We start from the raw sequence: 19,904 nt of genomic DNA on the forward strand, positions 1-19,904 counted from the left end.
CATCTGAAGCGGAACAGCATTTGGAAGAGACGCCAGGAGCATGCTACGTCAGGAGATCCTCAGAGTATCGCTCGTTCACGCTATGCTCCTTGCTGGTCATCACGATGGAAGAGTGAATGCTCATCAAACATGGTACACCAGGACTGAGTGTTGTTGCGATTCTCTCGCAATCACTTATATAGCAACTTCGGGTCACACAACAACGCCTAGCCATCTCAGACTGGTAACCGATGAGAATATCGAACAATCTGGTCAAATAATACACGCTCTATTGTAAGTAGTCAGATCGATTGTATGCATACTACGAATCGTCGAGCTACCCATACGAAAGATGTCTTCGCTGTTTCGCCGAGCATGAATATTCGGTCGTATCGTGTGAAATTACACAGTATATGTTCACGGCTGCTTGTAAGTCTGCGAAAATGTTTCTTCCATCCACATCGTAAGACGTCGCGATTGAGTTCAACTTCCCTCGCAGTTACATCAAAACATGACAATGGTATTCTACTTTGCTTTAACCCCTTTACAGACACATCTCTAACGATGTCGCAGGACGACACTTCACCTCCATCGAAAGAAGATATCATCAAAGGGTTTTCCGCTTGCATTGCAGACATAGAGTGTTTCAGAATACGATCAACACAACTATGAGCTATGTGCATCTATCACGTCACAAACAGATTCCGAGCAGCCAGGAGATGAAGTACAAACCTAACCTTGCTCCTGTAGCCATCGCAACGTGATCGTGTTATATCATGTAAGATGTCAGGCCAGACTGCTTCCCTACTGTACGTCAGAACGGACCGTAGTATACATGAAGAGGAGTTGCGTCTCAGTATAAGTGAGAGTCCAGCGTTATTTTGCTATGCATGAACTTTCCAGTAGTGCTGTATGAGAGCGCACAGTATATATATATATTCGCAGCTGCTCCCGAACCTACGTCTTTCTCTCCTTCGCATACACAACACGCGACCATCGCAAGCACAATCAATCCCCAAGATACCTACAACCTCTAGTTGCAGTCATGGTACGCCACCTCGATATTCTCCGTCGTAGCAGCGAATCTGACAACTTCGCAGGTCATGCCATCGAAAGAAGAGATTGTTCAAGGTTATAGAGGCTTTAGGAGAAGTTCCTCGAGTGACGTAACGAAGAACTCGCCATGGTCGCCCAAGAGATCGCAGAGACGGAGGCAGAGGTTCGTGAGTACGAGGCCGGCCTTCGTAACAAGCAAGAGCGCGGCAAGATGGTCAGTCACCTACGCCTCGATTTCACGAGGGACGACTATGCTAACAATACGGCGTAGGATGAGGCCAATGCACCTGAGATCAAGGCTCGTTCTACCATCGGTTACAAGAAGAACGCTGCTCCTAGAGCCATGAAAGACGTAGTTCCGCTTCCAAAGCCTACATCTGAAGTCGAATCCATGCTTATCGCATACATAGGAGCCTGGAAGTGGAGATGGAAATGTCAATAGCGAAAGCACCACCACCTCTGCTGGAGACGGCAAGAAGACCGGTAATAACGTCACCGACGACAACTCCGCCAACAAAGTCTCCTAAAGATCGAATTGACATGTATGAACACATGTGAATCGTGCTTCGAACAGCCTCTAGGGACGAGGAACGACTCAAGGTCCTTCGGAACCTGGTCTCCTGTTCTGTGAATACATATATCACAAGACCCTAATCCGGGCTGCTTTTCTTAGGAATTAGACCCACCTCCATGATCCAGAAAAGTAACCTGATAAATTGTGATATATATGCCTCTGTTGTCACCAATCCGGAACTATCACACGTCGAGTTGCTTATCAATCCGAGTGAGTCTGGAACCAATTTTCCATGCACGAATTTTCCGGTCGGGTCATGTGAGAGTGCACTGTATATATATTCGCAGCTGCTCCTTTTCCTGCTGCTTTCCTTCTCTCACATTTAAAGCGATCGACGCGATCTCACCAACCTTCAAAATCTTTGGAACCAACGACCGCGATCATGGTAAGCAGCGTTGTCCATCATCTGTTCACAGGATTTGTTTTGAACATTGTTGTAGGTCATGCCTACCAAAGAAGAAACCGTCGCCGGCTACGAGGGATCGAAAGAGGAATTCTTCAGACACAGAGCCGAGAAGGCCGAAGAACTCAAGAGAGAGACCGAGGAAGTGGACGACGAGGTCAGAGACTACGAAGTCGACCGCATTGTCACCGAGATACTAGCTAAGGTCGTAGGTCACTTGCGTATCAGCACGGGGAATCATACTGACGCTGTCGTGTAGGAGAACGACGACGCCCCTGGTCACAATGCTCCTTCTGCCTCCAGAGTCGACAAGAATGAGCTCCTTACCAAGAACGTAGGTCATCCCATTCCCGCTAATCACGCACATTGCATGGTATCAGTACTGATCGTGTGCATAGCAGCCCGAAATCGCAGTCAACATGGAGAACAAGGCCAACGACGGCACTAATCAGATCAAGGAGAGTGACGCTGTTGCCTCCGAATCCGGATTCCAGTCCAAGGACGATGGTGCTGCTTGATGACGCTTTCAAGGTAAGACTACATGATGGCTATCGCTCTGTGCCAGTCATCCGTACTGATCCCAAGTCTAGATAATCATCAATCACGGCAGTCCATCGTGAGCATGTTCAAGAATGCAATGCTGGCTGGAAGATCGCTCGAGTACTCGCCTGTGCTACGAAATCGAAGCGCTCCTAGGATACGAAAACTTTGGTGCCTCAAACACAGCACAATGAATACAAGAGTAACGAACTGAACCATAAATTAAGCTTTACTCTCTTTGCCGTAACGACGTGATCTTTTTCGACCATATATGAGATCTCGACCCGCATTTCTGTGTTTATGTTCCGTCGAACAAAATATGATACGAGAACGACTAGTACTTAAACTCTAATGACCACACTCAGAACTTGCACGTCAACAACCACCGACAGCCAGTTCTCACACAATTATACCAGAACTTCTACACTCACACCCAGAAACCCCATGACTTATCTGATGACGGAGTCCCCAACTCCTGTTCACCACCACTTCTGCTCTGCAGTTCTTTCCCCTCGCCTTCCCAGCTGCTACTTCGCCCCTCGTCTAACTTCAACAGCAGCTTTGCCATAGCTATCGCGTGAGTTTATGTCATCCACGATGGTTACTAGCCTTCATTAACGCATCATAGCATGACTCACAAAAGGCTTCTCACAAATCGGACTAGACGATCTCGATAGATTCGGTGTAGAAGGTATTGTCGAGAGAATAATCGCACGCGTGGGAAGAGATACACCGACTTACCTTAGCATTGACATCGATGTGCTCGATCCTGCTTTTGCACCTGGCACGGGTACGCCTGAGGCTGGTGGATGGTCAACTCGTGAGCTTATTCGTATTTTACGTGGGATTGAGGGGTTGAATATCGTTGGGGCTGATGTTGTGGAGGTTTCGCCTGCTTATGATGGGCATGGAGATGTGACGGCCATTGCTGCGGCGCAGATTGTCTATGAAGTTGTGACTAGTATTGTGAAGCGAGGATTGTCGGACAAGAATCCCGCGGCTGCACATTTTGGAGAGGTCAGGGACGAACTATAGTACCCCAATAGGTGGAGATCTAGCATTGAGGGCAGCGCACGTATTTATGTATCACGCTTTATCTTCCTTTGCTCCATCAACCTTTGCCACAGTTTGTGATCTAACGTTCCTAACACTCCTCTCTGTACGAATCCACATAGCGCAGTACTGACTGTAGAAAGGCACAGTTTTCTCGAGATTAGAACTGTATCCAAGAAGAGTCTGAATAACACTGTATCTCGTTAGTTACGAGTGCTTGAGAGAATTGTGCAGTCTGATGATTTGCCGCGTTACGAACATTGCACTCGAGGACGTTGGTTTATCGAACATCGAGGTGATACTACTTTGTTTTTGACTTATGATTCCAAGTGAGAACTTAGACGATTCCATGGTATGATATCATATCTGCTCCAGTGGTCTAGGCAGCATGAATCGATAGATTTCACTGTGATGTAGCTCTCCAGACTATACCAACCCTGGTAAAGAAGGGTGTTGTCTAGTCACCATTGATTCGTCCGTGTTTCATAGTTCAAGCATTATCTACAAATCCTTTCAATCACAAGTTGGCCGACTGCTTGTCAAGCAGGTCCATGACCATTGATCTTGTTGAGATTGTGATTTTGAGTTGTGGAAGTGGAGGAGACTTGTCTCAAGTCACAGCCATTGAAAGCAGTTGTGGTAAACAGTAAGATGTTCCTACACACTTCATGTTGTTCTGGCATCCCGTGGGATGTTGTGACTTATACATTGATAAAGCCGCAAAATGTACAAAACTTTGCCGATAAAACATTATGTGGACATCCACCGACGAGACGGGCAGTGGTGTTGTCGGTGTTGTCGGTTTTGTCGGCGTGTGGGATCGCTAAGTGCCTTGAGCTGTGTATAGAGGGAGATAGCGCCTCGATCATACGTGCATGCCTGCTTGAGTGTAGTTCCAACCTCCATACGTGGCAAGACTCGTGGTGGTAATGTGACTACCTCACCGGATGTGAATCCTTTTGCAGCATCGCTTTTGGAGATCAATTCCCCTGAGCAGAGTTTTGGAGTTGTTTTATTCTATGCGAATCAAACACGTGATACCACATTCATATTGATCACTCTGTGTAGGTCCAAGAAGATTTGTTGAGACGTAGACAATCTCCAATACTCGTCTGACTTCTTGTTGACTCTGTCTGACAAGGTCAACTCGGGGAGAATTCCTCTAATTATATATAGCAAGAAAAAGGTCAAATGGCGCCCATCAGGAATGAGCTTGGAGTTGATCTCAGCGAAGAATGAGTATCGACGACGTGTGCGTAATATACAACTACACAGCGGCAATAAATTCAAAGTCGCTGAGCTGAGATACCAATGAATCGTATTCATTCATGCTTAAAGATGAGCTCACACTCTTTGCGAACACCAGTCATGAGCTGGCTTGAGCATAGGTTCTGCCCTGCTCGCAGTTGAAGACGCCGCAGACAATCATTCGTGAAATCTTCCTCGTCGTGGTGTTCACATGAAAGGTCTTTGTCTGACACATATATAATGAGGAAGGGGACTCAAGCATCAAGCTCCACATCGCCCACCTCGCTTCTTCCATAATCAAGTCGTGCGATTTGAGTGCACAATAAAGATGGCAGACTGCCAGCATTGAGTTCTGTTGCGAACATGCATAAAGATCTCCGCTGTATATAACGTCCTTGATGTTTCCCACCAGGCGAGCCATTGAAAGTATCATGATCTTGCTGAACTCCAAGTCTTTCTCAGAGTACTCTGCCAATCCAAGGAACTCTTCCTGAGTCGTTCAGTGCTGCTTGTGATGTCTCTGATGGGAGTGACTCTCAGGTGTGACGATAGATGGCTTGCCGTTATGGCTTGAGCTTCAGGGGGACAAAACAAGTATGATAAAGGATTGATTCAAAGCACTTTAAACGAGTGTCCAATGATACACGCCCCGGATATGGTAGAGTCAGCCATCGAATGGGACATCTGCTTCCCAGGCGCCTGTCGTGTACTGTCGAATAATCTCTGGGAAGTTTCTCTTGTTCTTCGGACCAGCGGCGAACACCAGCACCAGATATGCAACCAATTGAGAACACGAGTTCATAAATCCTGGCCTTACAGTCTTAGCAAAACAGGTCTCGCGGAATTTAAAGTCTGCCATATCAACAGCCAAACATTTTGCGCCAAGCTGAGCGTGGAAATCCACATATCTGCAGGTTGATGGCATTCACACAAGTCGCGTAGACTGTGTCTAAGACAACACCTTGTGTGGTTCATGGACAGTGGCAGAGGTATGAAAGACAATGCCGACAGTATGAGGAGCAGGAGGCTTGGTCAAGGTGTCCTTACTGCCTTGAACAGAGGGCAAACGTTTGCAAGGCATGAGTGGGCACGTTGGGAATAGGCTGAGGCGTCACTTGCTGTCTATCATGGCGGTGATGTTGGATACGTCACTCTCCAACGTATATATAAAGAACATAAGCAAGACACTCTATGAATTGAATTGTCGTTCTTGCTGGGTTCTTTTGTCGGGCAAATCTTTTTGTTGCCTCTCATATTGGTCAGAAGGAACGAAATCAGGAACTTCTCTTCATTTGAAGGTTGGATACTGTATGGCACGTTTTGTGCTGTTTCGTCGGACGTACACACGCTTTGGGGTGTTTTTTACTCCCATCTTGTCGCTCATGGTGGATGAAGTTGATGTTTGTTAAAGTGAGGCTGCGGTGCCCCGGAGAGAAAGGAGAATAAACGAACGTGTCAAGACGTATTATGTGCTCCCTTTCACCTGACCGCAATTCTTAGCTGGAAAGATTGTAAAGACCGGGACGAGTTGCGTCAATAGACTATCCTGTATCCTCTTCGAATATATAGCCATTTCGAGATTCTTGCACATACGAACGCCGATTGATTGTTAGAGGTTCTCGAGGTCGTTGATGCGGTTCATGAGTATCTCTTGACGACTTGCAAACCGAAATGCACGCTCTTGAAGCTGATGGAGGTGCTGATCAATGGCGTGGAGATAGGGGATGATGTCGTTGCCCTGAACCTCGAGTAGGATCTCTCGAAAAGCAAGAAACTCGGGAAGCAAGCCGCAGGAGTGTCACACATCAAGCGCAAAGATACCAACGAGCTATGGCGGGTCATTGTGCCACTTGGATTCTCTGACCAAGGCTTATGACTGCTCCGTGGAGTTGACAGCGCAAGATAGACTGTTGAAAACAGCTTCAAGTAGCGACTGCGGTCAGGCTCACCACGCTCCCTCTGGCAGAATTTGCTCGCAGGCAGAAGTGCAGGTTGGTGTCCGAGTTTCGATGATGAGCATATTCGGGTCCTCGACTCTGGCGTTGATCATGATGTCTTCTAAACGCCTGTCGATGATGCCGGAAGATGGAAGCACACCTCCCGAGCTCAAAATGACAGCCAGTGCCATCACTTGATCACGCGCTTTTTGTTGGCCTTTCACAGAGTCTGGGTCGACATGATGACGATAACGATGCGGTATAGCGATAATGTTCACCCGACTTCTTGCCCTACCTATCATGGAAGAGACGGTATTAGGCTGTGAGACGGAAGCGCAGTGCGGAGCAGAGATCATCCTGTACCAGAACAGCTGGGCTGACATCTTCTCATCACGGCCGCAATGCAAGGACAGTGACGAGCTCGGTACTGGTATGGTCTGCGGCTCTGGCAGGCTGAAAGGCAGCATCTCCAGAGTCACAATTGGCTGTGGTGGGTATGTTGAACCCAACGATCAGCAAGTAGAGGCGGAAGACTGTTTCAAGGCTATCCCGAGCACAGCGCTAGCCCTTGCCTCTGCCTCTGCCTTTGCGAGAAATTGTGCATATATAAACAAGAAAAAGAACGGTGGCGCTTCTGCTGGCGGGACGGTCGACTGAGGTGTATTCTCTGTCCATGCAATCTGATGTGGTTCTCCATGCAGTTTGCCGGTCATCCATCTCCTCACCGGGCAGAAACAGATGGATTGGGCGAACAAAACGAGAAACCTTCTTGTCGCAATCACAAACAAATGAGGCATAAGGCGGTGACAAGCTCTGCGTTGATGAGGTCGGCTGCTCCTGCCAGATAGGACGCTGCCACGTTGGTGCCACCGCATAGGCAGAAGTGCTTCAAATACAACCTCAAGCGTTGCAGAGGCAGATGGATGCCTTGTCTGCAAATGCGAGAAGAAAAGCAGGATGGGATGCCAAGAGTCCTCCCTTCCAGCCTCCTCTCTCTTGCCCTTGCCATTACTTATGGATATATAACACAAACAAAGCAAGACAGAGAGGCAGCGAGATACATCGTTCTCCATTTGCCTGGAGACCTGCATCCCGCATCTTAGACAGGACGGTGCGTACATGAGTAACGTGCTGTTTGGGCGAAGAGCTAAAGATCAGCACGTCGTCAATGTGCGCAAAGCAGAAGTCGTCCAAGTGCTCGCGGAGGGTGTCGTTAATGTAGGACTGGAAATTACCTGGGGCATTGCAAAGGCCGAAGGGCATGACGAGGTACTCGTAATGGCCATACCGCGTAGAGAAGGCGGTCAGCCACTCATGTCCTTTAGCAACACGGAGTCGTTTGAAGGCAGCAATAACGTCGACCTTGGAGAAGTAGCGGGCATTGCAGAGCTTCTTAAGGGTTTCGCGAATGAGGGGATAGGGTAGCGGTTTTCGATAGTAAGATCGTTCAAGGCGCGATAGTCGATGCAGCCGCGGAGACCGCCATTACAGGCTCAGATAAGCTCCGATGAAAGGCCCACCATACGAACGCCAGGAACTGGCTTGGCATAATTATTGCACTTGAGCGATTATGCCTTTGCCAAATCGAGTACTTGATGTCGATTTTCCATAGGGCGTGCTTGAAGACTTTGGCGGCGAGGAGATGGCTTCTGCACTTGGCCAGCAGCGCATGATGTAGACTCTCCATGCCGCGTCGGTCTGGGCGACTGCCTCGAGCATTCTGCCACCTCTCTTGGCTCACCAAACACAGCGAAAGTTTAAGGATATATACAGCGCAGCCAGAAGCATGTTACAGGTACTGCGTTTGGGCTGTGCTCCGCCAGAGTCGAGTTCTGGATCATGCACCTTTGGCTTTTCTTGTTGCCTTTCTTCTTGTCTTCATGAATGGCGTTGTCAGGGAAGATGTGGAGGGAAATGGCTGGGTACGGGCAGAAGACTCAATCAACAAGCATTCAGAGCCAAGGAGTGCGGTGACAGTCTCGATTGCCATCATGACCTTACCACTTGACCCGGTCTCCCAGATAAGCTTGCGTCGTGAATGCTGAGATGGTTCACAGACTGGGAGACGCGGTCCGCGTGTATTTGCGCTCTGTTCTCCGAGACAACTCATCGAGCAAAGGGGCCGACGCTATTTCAGTCTCTGAAGCAACCAAGAGCGTTGATTTTCCTGGTGTTCAAGTACGCGAGATTTCCAGTAAAGTAGGATGGGCAGGGATGGCGGAGCATTGCACCCAGGGTAAACAAACAGTACGAAAAGCGTATACTCATCGCAACCACAGGCGAATGTGGTATGATGTGCATCTGACGCACCGAGAAGCTCTGAGTAGTAGAAAAGGAGAAGCAGTAGTAGAAGGTCTGTTCTGCGAATCTCTCGTAAAGGTCGTCATAGTCTTGTTACATGCGCTCTGCGTTGACTGGGCAATCGGCGTGTGCTTCCTTCATGGCCTCGTACGTCTGTAACAACTCACGCGACTCCAGCAACTGGTCAATGAAGTGAGTGAGGTAAGCAAGGGGCGTTGTGACTTCCAGTAGAGGTGTGACGTGAGCTGATCTGGCTGCCTTCCGGAATTCGGACCTGAGAGCTGTAGCTCCTGACAGACGCAAAGCAGCGACACGATGATCTTCGCAGCGACTGGAGTGCTTCATTCCAGCATTTGGCGGTCTCGTACACTAAAACGGCTGTTCCAGGGACCTTATCCCTCAGTCTATTCCTCCCGTTGTTGCGTCTCAATTTTGCAATAGTCTGCTCCAGGTCACTCATCTTGGCGTCTTTGTTCGTGCTGGCGTCTGTCAAGGTGGTGACAATACCGAGAGCAGCAGCGTTCTGCGCGATCTGATCCTGCAGCTTGGCGATATTCTCGCGGTTGGATTGGAGAGCAGTGTCCTTCTGCTCGATCTGTTTCTGGAGGTCGGCGATGGTATCGCGGGTGGTCTTGAGATCAGTACTCTGCTGTCCCCTGGAGGCTCAGATCGAACAGCAGAATACTGATCTCCAGACCACCCGCACCCCTTACCATCGCCGAAGCATAATCAACGGAAGAAAGACAAAGGAAACAAGCAGCGAGACACATCATCTCGGCTCCAATGACAGCCTCAAGCATATATAACAGAAGTGAGCAACAAGTGAGACAAGCCATGAACTGTTCGGCAGCATCAGACAGATCCCACAACCACATATAGAGAAAACAAGCAAAAGAAACTGGTCAAGACCCAGCAACTGATGCATATCCTCGATGGTCTGTAAGAACAAAAGAAAGACAAAAGAAACTCTTGCGTCGTTGTTCAAGCCCTTGCAGACCATGAGGGCAGAGTAGAGATTGGGGCTGGCTGGGTGCGAGCAACAACTCAACATGCGAGCATTCCATCCTTCCACGACCACGTGTATAAAGAGAAACAGAAAAAGCCAAGATATGACTTATCATCCGCGCCATCGTTCCACAGGCACATGTACACAAACAAGAGAAAGTTTTGCGCGGCTCTTCAAAGTCTTGCAGGCCATCGTGTGCATGGCAACGGAGACGAGCCGAAATTCGACCTGCCTGCGGCAACGAGACTTGTTGGTGCACTGAGTACTTCTGAAAGCAGGCAAAAGACCGAGAGCACGGTGGTAACGGTGATGACGGTGGTGACGGTGGTAACGGTCCTTCTCGGCGGTGTCGGCAAGGATAGCGCATGTGCGAGAAGGCATCTTGAGGTTAGGAGCGAATACGCATGACCACAGCTCCTTGCCAACATGCGGGGCGTGAATCAGAGAGTCTCGTACAGGGCGTGATGGTCGCGAACAAGGTGTGGCCCTTTCCAGTCCGGAACGGATGAACGCTGGGAAGGTGCGGGATTTCCAGGAGAAAGACAAAACGAACGAGCCAGGACATATGGCCTCATCTTCACTGCCGCAGCACAGCCAACATATGGAAAAATAGGAGAGACAAAGAAGACTGCTGCTCCCTTCTCCGTGTCCTTGCAAATCTGGGGAACGAGCGGAAGATTGGGTAATGAAGTGCCGAACGACAGCAGAATGAGCCACGACCTGACATGTGGGAGGGAAGCAATCCTCCACAACAACATACATGAACAGGAAGACAAAGTAAGTTCACACCATGAACTCTAAGCCCTTGCGAGTCCGCGAAGTCGGAGACGGTACAAAAGAGACAAGATCCCTTGAGCCATATATATGACCGGAAAAACAAAAGAAACATCAACACCAATTCCCAAGCTCTTTCTGATAATCTCACGAGAAAGAAAAACAAAAGAAAACGTAAAGAAACGCACCATACAAACCTGCTGATGAGGATGGAAAGGTAAGGAAGGAACGATCAGGAACTGCGAGGTTATATCTGTTGGCAGGAGGAAGCTATGACTGCGAACGACAGCTCTGAAGCTATGTGAGCTCTATGAGCTTCAAGCTGCAAAACACCAACGAAAAGGTGCAGGTCTCGTGAAGCTGTGATTTGTCGTTGGTGTCTGCAAGCGGGAAACTGCATGGACCCGTGTCGCTGCCTGTCTTCAGAGCTTTGTAAGGTTGAAGGCTCCAGAGTAATCACGGTTTCATGTCCTGGAAATCGATACAGCAGTGTTTCAGCTGAGGGCTCTGTTTGGAAGAAGATTATGAGACTTGCCTGGAAAACATTCTTCCTCCTTGAAAGTCATCTAAGATGTGGTTTGAGTCAGTAGCATTCGGTCACTGTATGTACAAAGCTTTGACACGGGTAAGATGAATTGCAAACACGGCTTCCTGCTCACGGAAGACATGCGGATATGACGATTCTGGAACTGAAAACAGGAGCTATGATTCTTCACGTTTCTATCTGGAGCGGCCGCCGCCGATATCTTGTCCAAGCTGTTATGCAAAGTATTAGCAATAGTCACATCTATGCACATTTTGTGTCCAGACTCACCCTGTAACCACTAATTTTCTCCCACTCAACCTTTTGGCGGGTGACGGGAAGCTGTCTTCGCAGACCCTTGAAAGCACCCTCATTGAGTTTTGTGAATGCCTGGTTGACTTCTGTTTGGTAGCTCTTCTCGATCTTTGCGATTTCGCGGACGGCATCGCTAGCATTGGAGATTGAGACGGGCTTGGAGGTTTGGAGGCGTACGTTGCCGTCTTCGTAGTAGTGGACGTCGATGCTGATGGTACCAGAGAGGGAGGAGTTTGAGGGAGTGTAGAGGTAGTGTGCGCGCCAACGACCGTTCCTGCATAATATGTTTCAGTCTTGTGCTCTTGCTAGGGCGTGATAGGGCTTGGGTACCAGAAGTTGTTGGGACTGTACTTGTTGCTCACGAGTACGAGGGCGATCTTTGAGTCGTTCTCGGCGGGAAATACGCCGACGGTGGCAGAGGGGTAGTGTTCGTCGGCGTGGGCGCGGAGGGCCTTGTTCAGCTTCTGAATCAAGTCGGCGTTCTGGCTTTCTAGAGCATGGCTTTGAGCATTTGAGGCCTTTTGCTCGAGTGGGTCAAAGTCGAAGGCTGTGTTGGTTGCGCTGTCGTAGTAGCGGTTGTTGCCCAAGCTGTTGTACTGGCTGACTAGCGCGCTGCCGCTGCCGCCCGGTAGCTTGACCGTGCTGAATTGTGTCTCGTGGTACTTCTCAATGGCAGGAGAGATGTTGGAGATTAAGCTTGACTCGGAGCTTGTGAGGGCCTTGACGTCTGGAAATGCGTGAGTGTTGTGTTCGAGAGGCGAGAGAAAGCAGCGATGTGTGTATACCGGTCAAGACATTGAACAGCTATCAGGAGTTAGCTTTTGCATCATGCACAGTTGAACTTGAGCACTTTGTACCTCGCCTGGTGGAGCATCCTCGACGAACGAAGAAGCAATCTGTGTTGACGACATGTTTGGTATGATTGTGTGTATGCAATTGCGTCTCACATGAACGAGGCCGCCGATGATGCGTGAGGTCCCGCGTCTCGGGGGTCTTTGTGGGGAAGGTACGCCGAGCCGCTCTCGTTCGCTATACCACCCTGACCTATTTCAACACTATCAATAATCAATAACAGTGGCATTTTGTTCAATCTGTCCATGTCGTAACGTCAGTCTATGATTGTGCTGTCAATGGAAAGGGAGTCGCAACTTTGGAGATTATGAAAACATCTGTAGCATTGCCTGGGACTCCAAAACTTATAACACCATCCTGCTCCGCGACTTTCATACACAGATAGAAGGAGCATGTTGTGCTCTTTTGCCTGATCATTTTGCCTTCTATGGTACATATTTGCCATGCCATTTCCCTTGCCATCATGCATTAATGCTTTCTCTACCTGCAGATCAATCAAGTTCTCTCACTTCCACGCAGTCTGACGACCTGGCCGTACTTCTGCAACTTTGTAATCAGCTGGTCACCTTGCTTGACGACATCAGTGTACCTGAAAGCGATAATCAGTCATCTGTGTCTTGAATGTCAAAGTTCATGTATAACTTACTGCTTGTTCTTGTCACCAGCGCGTTGTGTCTCAATAACACCCTTGACACGGTCGATCGTGCAAGGGAGACGCTGGCTAGCAATAAAGGGTGCCAAGTCACGGTCCAGCCAATCGACACTGACGCCAAAGCTCTGAGCCATGCTCTCGAGACCCACGACCTTGTAACTTTGCAGCAACTGTGCGTAAGCACGCAGACGCATCTCCTTGACGTACCAGCGACGGTGCTCATAGAGGTAACGATCTTGTGCGAGGAACTGGGTCTCGACCGTGCTGAGGGCGCGGAAGAAGTTTTGGTAGTGGCCAGAGTAGAGGGAGCGAATCATCTGGGCGAGAGGAGAGAAGTCGATCTCGGGTTCGGCATTTTCTTGCTCGGCGGAGCCTGAGTTCAGTGTAGTGAGGTTGACAACAGCAGGCTTGGGGGTGGCCGATGATGTGGTGTCGACATCCATTGCGCTAGCATCAGTGCCGGCCGATGGGTTTGCAGAGACAGCACCTGACAGACCGGCGAGTTTCTCGTGGCTGTCTTCTGAGCCGACGATAGCGCGGATTTCGGGAGCATCGACGACACGCGACTTGAAATCACGACGAGGAAGAGCTACGCTGCCAGCGAGAACGGTGTAGACAACGAGGTTGCTGTATGAGCAGAGTTCAGTGGCGGTAAAGGTGCTGAGAGAGTCAAGAAGGAGAGGAGCGGCGGCAGCGTGAGAGCGAATGGTGATAAGGTGAAGACCTTGGTAAGCTTTTAGGCGGTTGCGGCGGTCCTGCGAAACTTGTTAGACGGGCTTGTTCTTGAAGAAGAGGAGGAACTGCGACATACCCAGTCACCACCAGACTCGACCAAGGCTGAGCAGCGTTCAACACTCTTCTTGACCAGAGTCTTGTCATCGAAGAACATGGCAATGCGGATGATGGCCAGAACAATATCAATCTTAGAGGCCAGAATACCGGTCTTTTCCATCAACATCTCAAAAGCTTCAAGAGCCTTCTCCTTGTCACCAATACGAGCATACAACTCTGCGCGCTTGCCTCGGGCAGCGTTGACTTCACTATCGCCTTCGCGCTCAGCAGCTTCATCCTCCTCTTTCTGGATAGCAGCCAACTCTTGGTCGTTCTCGCGCTTCATCGACTCGTACAACTTGTCGTCCCAAGGCAGATCAGCTCCTTTGGTATGCTTGAGTCCACCAAGAACACCGATGATGCTGGTTGTGTTGATGCTGGATGTTCTTCGTAGCGATGGCGGCGAGGATGATGAGGTGTCCTGGCTCGAGCCAGACTCTCCGGAAGCATTCAGCTTGCCAGTCTGGGGATGTGCGAGGTAGTAGTACAAGGGAGCCATCTTGTGCTCTCGGATAGCATCTTGGAGGGTTGTGAGAGATGATTGTTTCGCTGAGGATTGAGCAGAGGGCGAGGCGAGGGTGAAGACAGACTGGGCCAGTCTGAGGTCGGGGAACTTCATGTACTGCGGGTCACCCATGATGGCGGTATCGGATGGGGAGACAGGCGGCGGGAAGAGTGGATGGAGGGAGAGTCGCGTGTGATTCGAGAGTTCGGTGTGAGTGTTTGATGGCGACGGCGATGATGATGATGATGCTGGAGCTTCCCAATCAGACTCGCGACGTCCGTGCGTCCAGACAGAGACAGAGACGCCGGCCAGCTCCACCGAGCTGCGGTGCTTTCACTCAATACTCAAGTCTGATCATTCGTACCTTCCGTCTGGAGTACCTCTATTTTGACAGATTCTTGCATTACTGACGGTAGCTTCTGGGCGCCTCCCTCGAATAACAAACAGCAAAATCCATTTGGCCGTCCCTCTCCAGAATCGACACTGCTTTGTTTCAGCTCTTGGCGGCGCCTGCTATTCTAGAGCGTCACAACCTTCTTCCCCATAGCCAATGCACAGAGACACCGTCATCCTCCCTCTTTTTAGTCTCGTACTCGACACGCCCTTGAATCGAGTCTTCAACTCCTCTTCTGCCTCTAATAAAAACGCTCTGTATTCTCGACCGCACTCCCTTCTTCGACACATCGTACAATGCCTCGTCAGCCCCAAGACCCGAGCAAAGGACGCCGCAGTCCACCCACCGAATCTCCCGTCCCCGAATCAGACCAATACCAAAAGCCATCCCGCAAACGTATAAGAGAGGCCGACCTTCCCTCGAGCAGAGCTCCCAAACGTCAACGCAGTCCTCTCACTAGCAGTACTCGCCGCGACGATCCCGACCCGCCCTCTCCTCCTCGTTCTCCCCCACGAAAGCGTCCTGGTGCTTCGTCCCGAATCAGTGTCGCTGCCAGACAGGCCGCCGAACAGAAAAGACTGCAACGTGAAGAGGACGAACGCAAGCAAGTACAACAGAACAGAGCAACTGCCCCCACAGATCTTGTCGCTGCCCATTACAATGCCGTCCCGGAAAGAGGTAGAGACTGGAGAAGATCAGAGTCCAAGATTCAAGGCTTACGCTCCCTCAACAACTGGGTCAAGTCATGCATGATCCAAAAGTTTTCGCCGTCAGAAGACAGAGATCATCGCCCTATCGTCCTCGACATGGGATGTGGTAAAGGTGGTGATTTGCAAAAATGGCAATCTGCTCCTCAGACACCGCGTCTCTATGTCGGTGTTGATCCGGCCGATGTTTCCATTGACCAAGCAAGAGGTAGATATATCGAGATGCAACGACGAAGGAGGGGACCAAGAAACGCCAAACATCTTGAAGCTCACTTCTTTGCTCAAGATGCCTTCGGCGTCAGTCTGGCAAACATTCCCATAGTACGGGAGGTTGGTTTTGACCCTCACGCCGGTCCAGATACCACTGGCGCGATTACCGCTCGCTTCTCACAAGGCGGATTTGACGTTGTCTCGATGATGTTCTGCTTGCACTACTCTTATGAGAGCGAGGAAAAAGCCAGAGGAATGCTCAAGAATGTTGCTGGCGCTTTGAAAAAGGGTGGACGCTTCCTTGGTGTCATGCCGAACTCGGATATCATCCGCAGGAAGATTGAGCAGCACATGAAAGGTGGTGTCAAGACCTCAGAACCGGCAAAAGAAGATTCACCGCCGGCTGGCCTGAACTACGACGATGACGACGACTGGGACCCCGAAAAGCCCTCCAAAGACGCTGCTACTGGAAACGATGAATGGAATCCTGAACAGAGTCTCGACCCACATCTCCAAAACGATGAAGACGATTGGGACCCAGAAAAGCCCCTTCAAGCCCCTCAAGTCGCCAACGGTACCGGCAACGATGATGATTGGGACCCAGAGAAGAGTTTGCAACCGACAGTCAACGGAACCGCCGAGAACGATGACTGGAATCCCGAAGCTCCACTCGACAACGCCATCGCCGGTGACGAAAAACCAACTCCCATACCCAAAACTGCAGCCCTCCCAACCGAGCCTCTGGAATGGGGCAACTCCATCTACAGAGTAAAGTTCCTAGACTCACAACCGCTACCCTTTGACGGCGTCTTCCGCCCTCCCTTCGGCTGGAAATACTTCTACTACCTCGAAGAAGCAGTCGACGTTCCCGAGTTTGTGGTGCCTTGGGAAGGCTTCCGTGCCCTTGCTGAAGAGTATGGCTTGGAGCTTATGTATCGCAAGCCGTTCCCCGAGGTCTGGGAAGATGAAAAGGACGATTATGAGTTGGGGCCGTTGAGCGAGAGGATGAGGGTCAAGGATAGAGAAGGAAGGTTCTTGGGTACGAAGGAGGAGATGGAGGCCGCTGGTTTCTACCATGCGTTTTGCTTCTACAAAATCTAGACGATTTCGACGTATACTAGGTCGCTGCGTAGAGAATTGGGGGTCTGATCAGTATTAAGCATGGCGGTTGGAGCGAGCTCGATTCAAAGCAGATTATCCTTATCTACGCTGAAGGTCTGATCACACTCAGCACGAGCCCAAGGCATCAAATCGATGGACCCCACCAGCGTGGTCTCAACTTCCGATGCACACGATCAGTCCTCTTTCATTTTTATTCCCAGCAGAGCATACGACAGTCACAGCTTTAGATACTAGATAGCCACAGCCCCTTCCGTATCCGCTCCGTCAACGTCCGTCAGACATTTACACCCTTCCTATCTCTCTCATCATTCTTCAGCGCAAGAATGTTCTCAAAGAATCTCCCGAGACTCTCTAGATCCCACAAGTCACCAATATAAGCAACATGCTGATCAGGACGAACAACAACCGCGCACCCGATCCTCTCATAGATGCCGAAAGCCTTATACACATCCTCTCCTTGATCATTATCTTTAGCAAAAATCCTCCAATACTGGTGTCCCTTATCTGCACGCCAAGGATGAAAGATGTTTGGTAAGCTCAAGGCATCAAAATCATTTCTGTCGTCGGTGTGAATTGTCAAGACTTCGATAATCGAGTCAATCGGAGCAGAAATTGGTGTGCAGGTGCGAACGAATGAGTTGGGAGCTTCGAGACGTTGACCCAGGTCACAATATCGCTCAAATACGTAACGACCACTGAAGGTGCCAGGAAAGAGGAGGATACGCCAGTGTCCGGTGCTTTTCAGAGCACTATGGAGGTGAACGACTTCGGCTGTGAAGTGATTGGTAACGAGGTAAGAGGGAATGCGTTGACCCAGCACGAGATTGGTCGCAAGTGAGGGCATGGAACTGATTTTTTGTCGGTGTGGTTGCTGTATATCCTTGTGTTCTGGGGGGTCTTTCTCTACAGGGGACGTCAAGATAGTCGGACTGTACTGTACGGCAACCCCGCTGACAAAGTCCCGAAAGTCCTCTCGGAATTTTTGATAGCTTTTTGAGTTCACAGATGGGCCATCACAGTAGAAATCAGACATGGCGCGGTCCTTGACCATAAGTTCTTTGGCAACAGCGAGACGTTCAGTGTTGTAGGTCGCGAGGATACTTCTATTTCCAGTGCGGATGGCGGTGACAATCTTCCAGACCAGATTGTAGCTGTCCTGCATGGAGACATTCATACCTGCACCCATGGTCGGCGAGTGTGTATGTACGGCATCACCAGCTAGGAAGACTCGGTCATGGTGGCTGAAGATTTCTGCAAGCCTTTGACCGACCGTGTAGACAGAAAACCAGTCGCAGTGATCATAGTCCAGAGTGTAAGGATGCATGATCTTCCGAGCTATCTTGATGATGTCGTCGGCAGACACTGTACTGCGGTCAAAGTCGCGCCCTGTAATAGAGGACTCTCCCAACTGAACGTAGAATCGCACAAGACCTCCTTCTCGTGGCAGAGTCATGATGCTGCCTGATAAAGAGTGAATGACACAGGAGATTCTGATATCTGGGAAGTCTGAGAGCGGAATAAGATCCATGACTGCGAAGTGCTTGTTCGTTCTGTCGCCTTCCATTCTCAGACCTAGAGCCTTTCGCGTCCAGCTGTGCGCACCATCGGTTCCCAGGACATATTTTGCCCGAACGATCTCCACGGCGGTCATCTTCGAATCCGATATCTGGTCAGGAGACTGAAAGCCATCATGAGAATGGCACATGTCTGTGGCGCCGGAAGTAACGGCTAGCTCATCATCTCTCAATTGTTGTACATGAACTTCAACAGGATACGCATGGTGGTCTCCAACTTGTGCTTGATCAACATGGAGCCTCAATGGAGTCAAGTTTCGTTCAATCCGTATCGAGTCGCCATCTCGTTCCAGGAAATTGAGAAAGGCTTGTTCGACACTGCCTTGACAGAGACTCACTTGAGGATACCGACTGCCAAGCAAATCTTCCTCACCCGATCGTATTGACTCTGATCTTTCGATACAATCTTCGTACCCTTGCATGGGATTCTGATCAGATCAGTCAGCATGCCACTCTAGTCATCTGGAGCATTCTCGCGTTGTGTACATGCCCATGAGCTGATCTCCTTGATCACACAAGCCTGTCCTAGAATCTCATGAGCAATGCTTGGACTGCCGAAGCTGTCCATGATCTCGAGAGTCCTGCAATGCAGACCATCCGCTTGACCAGTCCTGACTCTTGCGTCTTTTTCGTCGATGATCCTGGCATTGAGCTTGCATGAGCTTGCCCAAGCGGCAGCCATCAGTCCCGCAGGACCAGCCCCGATGATGAGGAGGTCAACCTCCGAAGTACTCGAAGACATGAAAGGATCTGGACAGATGAAGTGCCGTGGTGGCTGCAAGAGGCAGAGTAGAGAAATGCGAGGTCGAGGACGAATCAGGTGTCGGGCTGATGAACAGCAAACCTATTAAGTGATGATCGAGTGCTGATGCGTTTGTGGTAGCAAACTACTAGCCTTGGAAAAGAGCGGCTACCATGTCTAGGAGAAACGCACGCATGTCTGGCATGTGATGCTTGCTTTTGTCACGACGCTTTGGGAAGGCACGATGGGGTGCGGCACTGCACCAAGTCTAAACACAGCATTTCTCGACTGCGTTCCAAAGCTCAACATGAACCCTGGCAATATTCTCGCCTAGATTATGAACTTGGTGTTCGATGGCATTTGAGTTATCGTTTCTGTTCTCATGTGCTTTTGTGAAGCACAAGAAGCTAGAAGTGCAAAAGTCGGTGTTTGTGAGGATGGTCGGGACATATGGCCAGGACCGACCACGACATCACAGTGACTCCATGCTGCGCTACACTCCACGATAATCATCTTGCATGGTACCACTCTGAACAAGCAAGATCCAGGGGTGCCTTGTGTTCCTCGTAGCCCGATATGCCGAGGAACTGTCGGCATCGTGGCTTC

General features: G+C 50.0%; 8 protein-coding genes across 8 annotated transcripts; 4 read left to right on the forward strand and 4 right to left on the reverse strand.

Annotated features, from left to right (window-relative positions):
* Positions 1–1,162: 1,162 nt before the first annotated feature.
* M436DRAFT_80707 (uncharacterized protein) lies at positions 1,163–1,562 on the forward strand (the record flags this gene model as incomplete). Its single annotated transcript, XM_013573315.1, has 3 exons — positions 1,163–1,249; positions 1,307–1,387; positions 1,446–1,562. The coding sequence occupies 3 exons, from the start codon at positions 1,163–1,165 to the stop codon at positions 1,560–1,562; spliced, it is 285 nt and encodes a 94-aa protein (XP_013428769.1).
* A 490-nt stretch (positions 1,563–2,052) lies between these two features.
* M436DRAFT_80708 (uncharacterized protein) lies at positions 2,053–2,530 on the forward strand (the record flags this gene model as incomplete). The annotated part of the gene is made up of 3 exons (XM_013573316.1): positions 2,053–2,220; positions 2,272–2,346; positions 2,411–2,530. 3 exons carry the CDS (start codon positions 2,053–2,055, stop codon positions 2,528–2,530), a joined length of 363 nt encoding a protein of 120 aa, XP_013428770.1.
* Positions 2,531–3,236: 706 nt separating this feature from the next.
* M436DRAFT_43456 (putative agmatinase 3) lies at positions 3,237–3,587 on the forward strand (the record flags this gene model as incomplete). The annotated part of the gene is made up of 1 exon (XM_013572941.1): positions 3,237–3,587. A coding segment is annotated over one exon (351 nt), but the record flags the coding sequence as incomplete, so codon positions are not given.
* Positions 3,588–9,184: 5,597 nt separating this feature from the next.
* On the reverse strand, positions 9,185–10,478 carry M436DRAFT_80709 (uncharacterized protein; the record flags this gene model as incomplete). The annotated part of the gene is made up of 3 exons (XM_013573317.1): positions 9,185–9,422; positions 9,460–9,747; positions 10,357–10,478. The coding sequence occupies 3 exons, from the start codon at positions 10,476–10,478 to the stop codon at positions 9,185–9,187; spliced, it is 648 nt and encodes a 215-aa protein (XP_013428771.1).
* Positions 10,479–11,591: 1,113 nt separating this feature from the next.
* On the reverse strand, positions 11,592–12,620 carry M436DRAFT_62675 (F-actin-capping protein subunit alpha; the record flags this gene model as incomplete). Its single annotated transcript, XM_013573176.1, has 5 exons — positions 11,592–11,627; positions 11,686–11,983; positions 12,040–12,436; positions 12,495–12,513; positions 12,567–12,620. The coding sequence occupies 5 exons, from the start codon at positions 12,618–12,620 to the stop codon at positions 11,592–11,594; spliced, it is 804 nt and encodes a 267-aa protein (XP_013428630.1).
* A 436-nt stretch (positions 12,621–13,056) lies between these two features.
* Positions 13,057–14,681, reverse strand: M436DRAFT_71713 (PCI-domain-containing protein; the record flags this gene model as incomplete). Its single annotated transcript, XM_013573240.1, has 3 exons — positions 13,057–13,150; positions 13,208–13,968; positions 14,025–14,681. 3 exons carry the CDS (start codon positions 14,679–14,681, stop codon positions 13,057–13,059), a joined length of 1,512 nt encoding a protein of 503 aa, XP_013428694.1.
* Positions 14,682–15,239: 558 nt separating this feature from the next.
* Positions 15,240–16,961, forward strand: M436DRAFT_80712 (mRNA capping enzyme, large subunit; the record flags this gene model as incomplete). The annotated part of the gene is made up of 1 exon (XM_013573318.1): positions 15,240–16,961. One exon carries the CDS (start codon positions 15,240–15,242, stop codon positions 16,959–16,961), a length of 1,722 nt encoding a protein of 573 aa, XP_013428772.1.
* A 295-nt stretch (positions 16,962–17,256) lies between these two features.
* On the reverse strand, positions 17,257–19,298 carry M436DRAFT_43432 (phenol 2-monooxygenase; the record flags this gene model as incomplete). The annotated part of the gene is made up of 3 exons (XM_013572939.1): positions 17,257–18,660; positions 18,709–18,971; positions 19,043–19,298. The coding sequence occupies 3 exons, from the start codon at positions 19,296–19,298 to the stop codon at positions 17,257–17,259; spliced, it is 1,923 nt and encodes a 640-aa protein (XP_013428393.1).
* Positions 19,299–19,904: the final 606 nt, after the last annotated feature.

Source organism: Aureobasidium namibiae (assembly GCF_000721765.1).
Source record: "Aureobasidium namibiae CBS 147.97 unplaced genomic scaffold scaffold_6, whole genome shotgun sequence".
Lineage (NCBI taxonomy): Eukaryota > Fungi > Ascomycota > Dothideomycetes > Dothideales > Saccotheciaceae > Aureobasidium > Aureobasidium namibiae.